The sequence below is a fragment of the Vidua macroura genome, chromosome 1, assembly GCF_024509145.1.
Source record: "Vidua macroura isolate BioBank_ID:100142 chromosome 1, ASM2450914v1, whole genome shotgun sequence".
Lineage (NCBI taxonomy): Eukaryota > Metazoa > Chordata > Aves > Passeriformes > Viduidae > Vidua > Vidua macroura.
In genome coordinates, this window is record NC_071571.1 from 44985559 (window position 1) to 44999134 (window position 13576).

At 39.2% G+C, this 13576-nt stretch overlaps 1 protein-coding gene across 3 annotated transcripts in view; it reads right to left on the reverse strand.

Moving 5' to 3' along the window:
- The window catches only part of TRAK1 (trafficking kinesin protein 1), a 127009-nt gene that overhangs the window by 77270 nt on the left and 36163 nt on the right, over positions 1–13576 (reverse strand). For all 3 annotated transcript variants that reach the window (XM_053974772.1, XM_053974764.1, XM_053974780.1), the window contains exon 2: positions 2967–3259. In XM_053974772.1, the coding sequence (XP_053830747.1) occupies positions 2967–3259 (293 nt within the window). The remainder of the gene's footprint in view (positions 1–2966; positions 3260–13576) is intronic.

Below are 13576 nucleotides of genomic sequence, written 5' to 3' on the forward strand. Positions count from 1 at the left end.
GTTTTGGACGGTACTTTAGTATCAAATTCACTGGGAAAGGTGCTTTTAGAGTGCTATCCGTCTCTCAGACACTGGCTCGAGGAAATTTTTCACCACACTGCTTTTGTCACCTGGGCCCAGCCCTACAGTGCTTATTGCCTCTGTTGTGTGGCTTTTAGGCCACACAATAGGATGATTAGAAGTGTGACCTAATTAAAAAGTAACCCTCATCTCCTCTCTGACACAAAAGCATAGCAAGAGTTCTATCCAGACCAGTTGCCTAAAATACCTCTAGCTGCATTCCCACAGAAATCTGTTCAAGCACAATTCTGAGATGGTTTGGGGACAAGAAATGTTTAAGCCAACCCTATATCCAAGACTACACACTTAGTACAATCAGAATGTGCAATGCTCTCAGCTACATTGAATCTGCTCTTAGGTTCCAGGCAGGAAAGATAGTGCTGCTGACAGAGAATGCCAAAGTACCTCTCTACTGCCAGCAAACACAACAGGAAATAAAAACAATAACAAAAAGAAAAGGACGCAGCATTAAAAATTCTTTGAGCATCAATGGTCTGGAAAAGTTAAATAGCAAAATGGACACATCATACAATTTACTATTAGTTATATCAGAGATAGCTCCAATTACCATTAGCTTGCTGCATTCCAGAAAGCATCACCACACCACACTGTGCCTCAGTTTCCCATTCTTTTCTTAAATGTGCCCAAGCATTTATTCGCAAGAATTTTTGCAGATAATTTGTACTATAGGCTGTAGGTGTTAATTTAAGACTAAAAAAAAATATAGATCACCCTGATTGCTGAATTTGGACTCTAGGATGAGTCAAGGCTTGGTATCAGAAGAAAAAGTATAATATATGCAGACTTGATATGAAATTTTTTTTTCCCCACTAAACAATTTTAAAATGTAAAGAGTGATAACTTGTCAATCAGAACTAAACAAAGTCTTCATGTTAAAGTCTCTGACAATTCAGTCAAGTATATATCTTTCAGATTGTTTCAAGTGTATATGCTGCATACCTGCACACAAAACTGATAAAGATTTTATGGAGGGAATATGAGACCAATTCCTTACTCCCAGCCTATGCCCTCTGACATCTTTAAAATGCACAAAAAAACAAACTCAAAAATCCATAAACACCAAAAAAAACACCCCCAAATAACCAAACAATCAACAAAACCATTGCTATTTCTACTGCAAGTCACATCATGTTGTCCTTAGGTCACAGTACAAATCTGACATGGCAGAATAGCAAATCCATTTTAAAAAGCAATTTAGGACCAACCTCTAAACAACTTGACTGACAGCTAAGCAAGTAGAAAGATATTCAGAAACTACATCAGGCTTGAAGGAATGTGAAGCAGCAAGAACACGTGCCGGCCTCCATTTAATAAAAACTTTTTAAATGTTAAAAAGTGAGTTTGTCTTGATTTTCAAGAAACCATAATCAAGAAGGCATCTTGATTCATGAAAAAAGTTGGCTGTCCTGGCTTGTAGTCAGAAACAGAAAAACAAAGTTAAATTCCTGTTAATAGGGGAGGGAGGAGAGGGGCTGAAGGGGAGACAGGCCACAGCCAGCAGAATAGATTGCAAGATCCTTCCACAAGGGGCCTGGAAAACAGAGGTATATTACCAAGAATACATTTATGTGATGAGCAGTTTCTAGTCTACCTAACTACATGGAAGTCAAAAGGATGACCATTTTTAAACTAACCAGTTGATGAGCTCTAAATCCATGAAAACAAGGAAGGAAGGATGGCAAATAAGTTTGTTTATTTAAACAAAATATTTTATGTAGATGCATACCTGACAAAGTGACTCCAGTGTTAATCCTGCTGCTTGCCTTCCCAAGGAAATCAGGGTGGACTTGAGAGCACTTCAGCCCTTCTTTCTATGTTCTTTTTTTTCAGAATATCAGCCCTTAGTTACTATACAGCTGTTGCGCTGAGCTAAGCTAAGGCATGCTACTAAAGCAGCTGCTGACAGTCACCATTCGCTAGTTCTCTGATTTAAAGACAATTCTAGAAAGGGCTGACAGTAACTCAGGATAAAAGTATCTGGCTGCCAATTAGAACGGCCTTAGTCTTATTGCTGCTTTTCTCAGACATCTCATTTCTTCCTTCCAAAAACTCAGCTGACTCCTCAAACATTCCCAAAAGGACTTAGAACTCACAAGGTCACATTAGGTTAAAAGAAACCTCACAGCTCAGCCAACAAACTATACACTTGGAATGGAAGCTTCCTGTCATTTCATGGCCATAACCATGACTAAACTGAGTTACAGTGATTATTCAAACACAAAAAAATTGGGTCAGCTGACCACAGCACTAAGAATCTAATTCTATTTAAAATACCATACTTCAACACATATTCCATTTATTTGTATGAATCTGTAACAGGGTATTCAACCTTTCATAAAAGCATGCAGAAGAAGCTATTCCATATACATGAAATTTTGCTGTTCCAGACCAAATGTGAAAAAATGAAATGGCTTTGAAAAGCACAAATATGTACAGTAAAAATCTTAGATCCTATTTCTCCCATCCCTATTTCTCACATTCTTCATATGAGAAAGCAATTGTTATATGAATACAGAATTCTAAATTATGTTGAACATTAGGAGAAGCATTCCATAAACTTTAAGGTGCAGTGTTCCCTTCTCCTCATCCCTGACTTTTGTTATTTTCCAAATAAACTTTCAAATGGTTCAATTTCCTTAGTATGTAAATATAGTAGCCTGGTTTCACAGCTGTCATTGGTCTAGCCTATTAGCAAGGACCTTAAACATTACAAAGTACTTTCATTGAAAATCCTGGTGCCTGGGAAATCACTTCTTAAAGAAGAAAAAATGTGCAGCACAATGGCAGCACCATCCATGAAGCAGATACCCCACCATGAGCTTAAGAACAGAAGCTTAACTCTTTAGCACCACATGCTCACCAAGGTAAAGGATTTGACTGCTTACCAGTAATGGTGCAGGCATCTCTGTACTCTCTGCAGTCTGGCACATCATCTTCCACGCCTTCGCTTACATAGTGCTCCTCGTGAATGCCTGTGTCGCAGGCTAGGACTGCATGGTTCGACAGCTCCGAGGGAGGCACAGCGGCGGCCAAAGTGCAGTCGTGCAAAGCTGTGGCGTCCAGCTTGGCAGGTTTCACAGGCTTGTACAATGTGCCATCAGGGGAACCAGCACTGGAGACCGGGGCTGGCTGGCACAGATGGAACTCCTTGTCTTTGCTAGAGTTGGCTTCAAGAAGTCTGCAGAACACAAAAGGAACAAATGTTCAATTCAAGCAATTCCAAACAGTGCATAGCAGGACAGATTATTTTCTTTTCCTTAAACATTAGTTTAACCTGACAATTCAGCAAATACTGAAACCCCTACACTCTTCACAGGGCAGCTGCCTATCTCTGCACTTTGCCCAGTCGTGTGCACTCTGCACCTTGCACAGTAGCAAAGTGCCACTCCTTGTACTGTGTTTTTTACTAACAGCTAATTAAACATCCATATTTTTGCCTATCCCAACATGCAGTAAGCACAGTCCATTCACCTTGGCTCATTCACCAACTTTCTCTCATGTCAGCCAGGCCAAAGTTCTGTGTAATCCAACATCTGTATAAGCCAGGTCATACAGACAGGCTGCACATCCCTGGTTGATTTACTGGAACTTTAATAACATCATAATTTGAAATCAACTGATAGCAAACAAAACAGCAATGATTACAAGTTTATACTATAACTGTACTAGACTTTCCTCTCCACTGTACACCCAGCCCCTCACTGACAGACTGGCAGCTGGCACCTCTAGCTCCCTTTACAGAGAACACAGAAAACAAAACTCAAAGTGCCCCGAGTTAAAAGGACTGACCACACTGCTGCTCCCCAGTGCCTCAGTCTAAAACTGGGAATGAAGTCCCTCCATGCTGGATACTGATGTCCCCAGCAAGATGGAATTGGCCAGAGAAGGAATGAAGAAGAGCACATTTCTCCCAAAACTTAACCAAACATTTTGCATAAGGAGCTAAAGGCAAGGCAAAAAAAGATGGTATGGTACTGCTTTTGGTCATCAGCAGTGTAAGGAAAGATGCAAATGCTCCCTACTGCTAGGAAAGGAAAATATTATCGTGGGATTGCAGAAAAACAGACTGGGGAAAGGACTTGAAAGACTTTATATATGTAACAGCTACAACGCATAAGCAGCAGCTGAAGAACAAGCCACACAGGAACACCCAGACAACATGGGAAAAACAGGAAGACAGACAACAAGAAAACACAATTGCACTGATTTGCAAACAGCAGGTGTGGATGCAAGTCCATATGCAAGTGCTGCAACAGAACATGCTATGTTCAGTGCTTCACTGAGAACCAGAACAACAGTTTTCTTGAGAATTCTATGTGAAAAAGGCTCTTTCTAATCTCTGGAACATGTCCAGATAATCTTATTTTGCTGTTAAAGTTACACTCAGTATTTCAGCAGCTTGTTTTCTGGCATTTCTAACCAATAACATTATTGCTCCAACAAAACATGACATTGTTTCTAGAAACTCACTGCAAGACTCAAATATCAGTCTCTAAACTGTCAAGACAAAGATCAGGTGTTTAGACCTTCTGAGAGTAAGCTCCAGAAAAGTCTTGCAACAAAGCTGGAACACCACACCAGCACCATTTTCTTTACCTATTTTTCCCCTTCAGCACAGGTGTAAAAACAAAAAAGCAAAATTCTCTCCCCCTTTCAGAGGATCTAAACAAGGATACATTTGCACTGAAATCAGAACACCACACCTAGAAAACAGGTGGGCAATATTAACTCTTGGAAAAAACACCCTTATACACAAAATAACATTTCATTAAGTTTTCCTCGATTACACAGATTTGTATTTCTGCATGGTATCATTTAACCTGGAAATAGTTCTCACACTCAGAGTTTCAAAAACTGTATTTTGTAGGGACCATAACAGCTACAGGAACACACTAAATTGAATGATAAAGTTATACCATATCCTAATAAAAATGATACTCTACTGTGGCAGCCGCAGGAAGAGAAAGTTTCACATAAGTGCTTTAACAGAAAGTGTTATGGTTCCCCTGCAGAGCAGCCATTATTCCTGCACTATCACAGTACATACTGAAAAGAACAATGGGGTTACTTGTACTGATTACTTTTAAAATGGTCCCCTTTCAAGTGGCTCCTTAGAAATAACTAGAGGGAGATTACTGATATTAAAAATTAGTTGCTCCAATGAAGTTGGAACCACAATGCAAATCTTCATTTTCCCCTCGGCACTGAAGAGAGAAACAGTTTAAGCTATAAACAAGAAAAAGTACTGGAAATGCACTGACTGACCGATTAGATGGGCTCAATTTTGTCCTAGCTGCTGCCACACATCTGTGAATTACATTTGTTTTGGGAAACTGTTAGATAAGTCAGTTGTTATGAACAAGGCCTTGACTAAGATTAAGTAACTAAAAGCTCCAACAGCGCTTTTCTTGCCCTCCTCTCCCCTCCTTCCCAGGCCCTGCCTTAGAAACCTCAGGAAGCCAGTAAGAAAACAGCACCCCAGAATGAAATAACACTGATAACCAAGGTGTGATTTATCTGCAGCCTTCAAGTGAGTTCTGGGAATTTAAGATCTTGTAACTTTTCTGAACAAATGACATCCAACATCTGACATACCTGACCACCATTTCTGACTCTCTCCCGCACAATCCTCACCAAAAATACTCTTGGCCAGAACATACCATTCCAATTTGCATTAGAAGTTTGTGTTGAATGAGTTTCACCTCTTAATATTCATTCCACTGAGGTACCATGGAACCAGTTCTCCCCCTCCTGTAAGCTCCAGCCCAACCCTTGGCTGTGTTAAGAGCAAATAGAGATACCCATCCAGAAGCAAAAGTCATAAATGCTCTTCCTTCACACAGACTGTTTCCCTGTTGGCACTTATGGAAACTAGAGGAAAATAGGCTTAAAAGTACAAAGAAGGAACAAAAGCTAAACCTCCCAAAATTCACAATAGTCAGTCTGCCTGGTCTACTACAGAAACACATGGAGCATCTACATGAGAAAGCCACGTTCAGGTTTAAGGAAGAGAAGTTGCCTTTATCTTAAAACCTGGTATCATGGAGGAAAGAAAGCCAGCATAAATGTGTGTGTCTGCTTCCTTTCAGACTTATTAAATATCCTCAGTTTCCATAAACACAGGGGAGAAATGTTCTTCACTCTTCTAAAACCTACAGAGGCACTGTTTGCATAGCATCTCTTGCAAGGCAAGTATTACCACCTAATCCAGGCAGTGCACACTTGTTCTTTAAACTTCTAAGTTTTCCTATTGCAGAAATTAAAACAAACTGCAATTGAACACTATTTACCAGATTGTCAAAACAGCCATAAAGAGAAATGGACATGGTAGCTACTGTCCCTAGAAAACACACAATATTAATATTATTCTTTAGTTTAGTGTCACCTGCACAATATTTGCAAACAAGACAGTACAAATTGTTGTTGAACTCCTTGGTATTCACTCCTTCTGACAAAAAGGAGGATATAAATAATTATCGTAGTTTTGTACCTAATCTGACATCCAAAAAATTGCAGAGTTTGTAAATCAGATGTTAACTTTTCTTAATGAAAATTCAACACATTTCATTCTTTCTACTGCATATGTCAACAGCAGCCTGTATATAGGATTTCAATAACTCTTCTCCTACCTAATGTGACATAATTCAGCTTTTGCCTCAGTATGGTAAAAGCTATATTGGACCATTGGCTGTATTCTGCCAATTCTCCCAGTCTAAATACAATGAAAGTTTGAGGCCAATAGACAGATGTGGAACTAAAGAAATATGTAATTTGGAATGTTTGAACAAAATCCTTCGGTGTAAAACTGTTTGCTGAAAGAGCAAAATTCTCTACAGTTATCATCTATATCTTTTTAACAAAGGTCATTCTACACCAGAAAAAAAACCTAATTTGTCAGTTATTTGTTGAAAGGCAATCATTCCAACCTTGCACCTTGTTAGTGATCAACAAGCACAAAGACTTGCTTCTGCACATCACTTCTGCAGAATGCCCAGATTTTGGTCTAACCCAATAAATGCCTAAAACAGAGTACTGGCATGATTACTATATCAAGACCTTAAATTCTACATACAGCCAACACCTCTGCAATCTAATAGCACATCCACACAATAGATTGGACTATGACTGCAACGTAACCAAGACTTGATGAAGAAGTACATTGGGTACTGAATGTAGTGTACCTGTGGCAGCCCAGATTACAAAAGGCAAGTCCAGAATTGAGCTGTGATTAGTCAGCATTGTGTTCCACACTTAAAAAAAAAAAAAAAAAAAAAATCCATCCACCTTTGCCAGATATCTAGGCAAAGCAGTTCAAAGCTAACAGACACATTTACATTAGACAAAAGCCAAAATTTGATGGTTTTGAGGCAGAGGGATAAAAAAACTCCACAACAGTCAGCCATTTCTGGGTTCTGGACATGAAAAGAAATTTGTTCATTTGCGGTTTGTTTTGTGGGGAAACGGCTGAATTTCATACATTACAAATTTCATATACAAGCAAATAAAATAAACCACTTGCTTTTTCACTGCCATTTGAGATTAAGCTTTTCAACATTCAGCACTAAATGGAACTTAGCTCTGAATCTAAATACTCAAATGACTTTAAGTAATCCTTCTTCCTCCATCAAAAGGAGAAAAAGATACAGAGATATTCAGCCATGCTTACCTAGAGCCCAGCAAAGCTAAGTTATCCATAACTTTGCAACATTATTCTTACCACCATCTTGGGTTGTAGCAACAGCAATTTACTGTAGTCACAAAACATCTGGAACTCCTAATGTGCTACCCAACAGCCACATGCTGCACCCTTTGGTGATTATTAAGCTTTGAACCATTTTTAATTATCCAGCCCAGATTTTGTGACTCACACACTACTTTTATTCAATAGTCTAAAATGGCAACTGGGACATGGTAAATGTTTGCTAATTTAAAGAAATACTTCCTTAACAGAGGGAAAAAATATCTTTCCAGAATATCTGACTAAAATCTTCCAGGTCATCCTTTTGCTATGCATACTCTCATACGTAATTCAACCATGCTGGTTTAGAGCAGAAGCAAAACCATTTACTGTGAGCTGGCTGGTTTTGCATAACAGCTTTGGTACATATGAACAATCAATCCCCTTTTGAGTAAGCATCTGAAAACTCTGCTGCAAGATGCACTTCAAATGCTACTTTCTGTCTCACAGGGACATGAAGCTCCAAGTAGCCCCATGGGCTACATCACTGAGAAGTCATCTGGCATGTACCTATTAAATTTTCTCCTTCAAGAAGCTTCAAAGTGCACGGATAAGTGGGGACATTCAGCCCAAGGTGATAGGTTAAATCTAATCTAAAGTAACCCCCTCAAATCAGTAAAGAAGATTTATGAAGCTTCAGTGTTTTGATCAAGTTACCCACCCCTACTGACCACAGTATTTGCTAATTTAGACAGAACCACAAGATATCAAGGGACTGAGAGAGCTTTCTATTCTTCACATCTGCCTGGAGCTTCAGAGCCCTGATCCTGTATTCTCATTTACTAATTCACTAATTCTCATTTACTAAGTACTAACTGCTGCTTAAATACATCAGAGGGTTTTAGAATGTGCAAATTCCACCCTTTTATGTACTTGAAAGAGTCCCACCAGAAATATCCTTCCTTGTTTTGTGCATCACGTTATAAATCTACTAAGCACCTCTGTTTTAAACTAAGTCTAGTAAGTTTTACTAAGCTGTTTAAAAAGAATCCTCAAGGTTCTTATCTACCCTCCACCAAAAAAAAAACTCTTCAGATGCAAAATGCTCCATGTAGACACTGAAGCAAATCAAAGCTATATATGTCTTTATATGTCTGTCTCATCTGTAACAAGATTAATATGCTTACCTGCCCTTGTTGTTTGGGAAAATAATCAACTGAAGCAACTTAGAACTGCTCGAAGTATTCAACTTCTTAGTTCTTACGTAATGCACATTTTGAATGTGTAAAAGTTTGCTTTTTTTAATTTAAAAACAGTTTCTTCACTAAGTGGGTGGGTTCAAAAGCCAGTCAAAATGCCTTCTTCCATTTAAATACATGTCAGACCTTGAAGAAACAACCATTTGCAGAAGGTCTGGCTTTTACACACACACATACATAAACATTAACTGTTTAACTTTTAGATAAAGGCTGAATATGATCCCAAAAAATTTACTGAGTTGATTTCATTATGTGCTTTAGTATATACCCTCTTATAAACCATGTGGGTTAGCTTTTGCTCAGAAGCTGCCTTTTAAACATGCAGAATGCTGACTGCTTAGTTAAAACCTCTAACTCAGGGGACATAAAGAGTCTAAGCATCATAGATGAGTGATAGAATGTGAGAAGCACATTATTTACTTTCATACACTTTACATAATTCTGCATTTCTCATCTTACAAGAGTTCAAATAATTTTACAGTAAAAACTAAAAGGACAAACATCTTGGACAACTCCAGACTACACCCTTATCCAACATTTTAAAGCCATTCAAGGCCCTTTTACTCAAACTTCTTACTTAAGTTTCCCAGCTTTGTAGTTCATTCAGGTCATATTCCACACTTTTTGTTGGTTTTGGATTTTTTTTTTCTCCTTCATAGTGGTGTTAGGAATGCCTTGACCTAGCCAAATAGTCTTTCAGGAAAGTGTCAACACCCAGTGTTAATGCCACACACTATGAAGGATCTCCTCAAGGTATATGCCTCCCGAAGAAAGGCTTTTCTGCCTATGAAACTATAAAAAATGTTTTGAAGCTGAAGATCTGAAGGGCTTCTAAAATCACTTTTATAAAGCCTCGTAATGAAAAAGTACTAAGCTGATGAAGGCATCCAAAACCAGAACAATATCTGGTTAACTGCCAGTGGCATGGTAATGTCATTTAGAATAAAAAAGGTCACCACAGGAGAACAAAAGTCAGAATAGCAGCAGCAATAACCAAAAAACTGCTTAAAGCATAATATAACCATGTACAGCTTGAAATCTCACTCTCAAGGTCCCCAAAGGTGCCACTGTGACCTCATTTAGCTTTATTTGACAATTAAGTCATCAATCAAGTCAGTCATATTTTCTCAAAAAAAAACTATGAATGCAAAACATCAAAATCATAAGCCTCTTAAAACAAAACCACACCACTGCTCTCCACAAACCAAAGTTTCTCACCACTAGGATTTGGCCTTCAGAAGAGGCCCATCAGTCTCTTCTCCCCTCAGGGCAAGGGAGAGTGGAAGCCTACTGTAAGACAAGTCCTGGGTTTGACCTTCGCAGCTGTGAGGGCACAAGTGTGCTCTCACACAGCTTTATGTAACACTGTCCCACTCTGCTCTCAAGTTCCTTCAGGCAAATATTGCAGGCATCTATAAATAGTTCTTCCTTGTGTAAGGCTCACATTACACTGGGAGCTTTTTACAGCTCACTCTCCTTTTAATAAATATAGGCCAAAAACCATGTGTTCCCCACCATACCCCTCTCTCAGTGAACAAACAAAACTGCAAAATGTAAATGGTGTGTTCCCTTTCCTGCAACACCTCGTGCTCCTGGCTGGGAGATCTTCAGCTGTGTACCTGCCTTGGAAAGGGAAAGCTGCTTAACCACCACCACTAGTGTAGAGCGTATGAGAATGGCATGTGCAGGCAAACAAGGAATTAATGAAGAAAGAAAACAAAGCTCAGAGGTATGGCAATGCAAAGTATAAACACCCCAAACATGTATTTTCTTTTCACACCCACACGTGTGCAGGATGCTCACTGAGGTAGATCTCTACAAGATGGGTCCAAAAGGCATAGACCAACACTTGCTGAAGATAAGATCTCATGACTTAAAAAAAGCAAAACAAAACAAAACAAAAAAAAACACCTAATCATTTCAGATTAGGCTGCTGTTATATTTAGTATGAATTCCAGCCTCAAAAACAGTGAACACACAAGCTAGAATACAAGAGCATCAGTTTTGGTACATAAACACCATCTCTGCCAGCATATCTCCTTGTACCACTAAAAAAGGGAAGGTATCAAATATTTGTCAGAGTTCAGGTATGGGGAAAATGACTACATCAACAGCAAAACAGGTCCTCAAATAAGATGGGTGGGAACAGTGATAACAGAAAAATGAAAAGTTCTCTTTATTTATGCACCACAAGAGAATGGAACTCCCCACTTTACATCTCCACAAAGTTCCACAAAACTTTCAAATGAGTTTTGGGTACAGCTTTTCTGCTAGCTGGGGAGAGCTGTTGATTACCACAAACTCTCTGAACTGCAGCAGCTGAGGTAACACCACTGTCCCTGCTCTTGAGTGCTGAGCTCATTTCCCATCCACAGTAAAGAGCAGTGGGAGCACTTGCCCAGAAGCAGAGCAGAGAGTCACAAATGCACTACACACACATGAACTAGCTACTTATACAGGGGAAACAAAACAAAAACCCCCACGAACTCACTGAAAAATGGCTGGGCCTAAGACAGCAGGCAGTAGGTAAAGATATTCAAATTAAAATCTGTTCCCATTCCAAGCTAAATCCCTGATGAGCCCAGCCATATTCTGTTTCTCAGGGCAACACAAAAGAGCAGGGGAAGACAGCCAAAAGACCATGCTAGTATGTTTCCCATCACCACTACACTACTGTTTAATCAAAAATACAATTCAACTAATTGCCAGCAAGTCAGGGCCAAGAGTTTTAGTCAAGTAACTCTAAACAAAGAGCAGACTGGCTCAAACCAAATATTTATCATGGTTTAAAACCTGGGGGAGAGGGGGGAATTTTAATCTTGTTTTGCATTACTATTGTTCTTCTCCTGTTACAGGAAGAATTTCTCATTTCTCACCCTCCACAATGATTTCTAAGGGTCTACATGGAGTCGGTACACTTTAAATTTTAAAAAGTACTGATTTACAGGACTGGAAAAAAGTGTCACTATTTCAAATTTCAATAGCTGACCTTCTGAAAACATTTGCACAAAATCTCATAACACAAGACTGCTGCTTTTCTTTACTGTTTCTTATTGCACACAGTGAGAGCAGGGATAAGAGGAACAAAATTATTTGCAAACTGCCCTAAAAAAAAAAAAAACCAAAAAAAACAAACCAACAAAACAGGCACAAAACTCAAAAAACTCCAAACCCACACACCATAATTCCTGTGTCTTTACCCATTTACTTTCAGACTGTGTTTATTGCTTTGGACTAATTTGAATAATTATATAAAAAGATGATTAAAAAATAAGACCAACAAACAAATCAAAACCCCACCAGTTGAGTAAGAACATCCTTTTTTTTTTTTCTTTTTTTTTTCAGAAATTAAGAAATTTAAATATCCTGTTGCTGATAGAAGCAATTTTAGAGACAGCTACTGGGAAGCTTACCTCCAAGGACAGTCAGACCACCAAGCCCTGCTCTGAGTAAGATGCTAAGTCAATATGCTTTGGCTCACTAGCATCACTGGCCCTCACTCCCTGGCAGCGAACCTCCCCACGTGCTCAAGCAACTGGCACAATCCAATGAGAGCCTCCACCATTCTTCAAGGTTGCCTTACAATCCTGAACATGCACAGAGTTTCTCAGAGCCTATCCCACAATTTCTTAACTGGCTGTTAATATCCCTGGGCCTCATATCCATTTGCTTTTGCCATCTCTGATTAGGTGTGTATGAGAGTGATGCTTCCAACCATACATTGTTATGTTTGAGAGGACACGAGTGAACTGAATGCAGCTCTGTCACGAGCTCTACAATTATAGCCCCTCTCTAAAGCTCTGGGCTGGAGGGAATTCAGATCACAGCCCTTTTCAGCCCAGAGAAAGCCACATCTCCAACACTTGTTGATATCTGAACCTTACAAGCCACTTTAGGTACTAGTGCTGGGGAGTGACACAAGAAGACCACAAGCTCCTGAACAACCAACAATCCAGGGCCTTATACCAAAGCCTTGGTCACATGGCCTTCCCAGCAACTGAGACATGTGCCCCTGACTAATGAGGGTGCATCTCAACACACACCATTCCATGCAGGACTGCTTCCCTCCAGCTCCCAGCTCCCCTAGGAGCTGGAGCTACAGCAAAAAAAAAAAAAAAAGCCATTTCACAGCCCTTCTCAAAAGGCTACATTGTAGTTTAAAAACTGGTACAATTACTCTGTCAAGTAATTTTTCTGCTTCTGATGCTTGTGTGTAAACATCAAGAATAAAATAAGAAAATAAGAATTTTTTTGTTTAAAGGTTGCTCTGTATAATCAGTATATTACCATATACATGTGTCTGTGTTCTTGGGAACCTAGAAATGTTTATCTTAACAACAGGCTGTGGAATTTTAGGAAACTGAGCCAATTATCCATGGCTTAGTGCCATTAAAGTCAAAGTCACACAAGCAAAGATTTTAAAACAGAGTGTTTTAGAATTCAAGGGCATTAACATGAAGATAGCAAGAGCAAAGTTGTGATACAGTCTTTACACATACACACAAAAACACCAACCTCAAACAAAACAAAAGAGAAAAAAAAGTTCTCCTTACAGGGG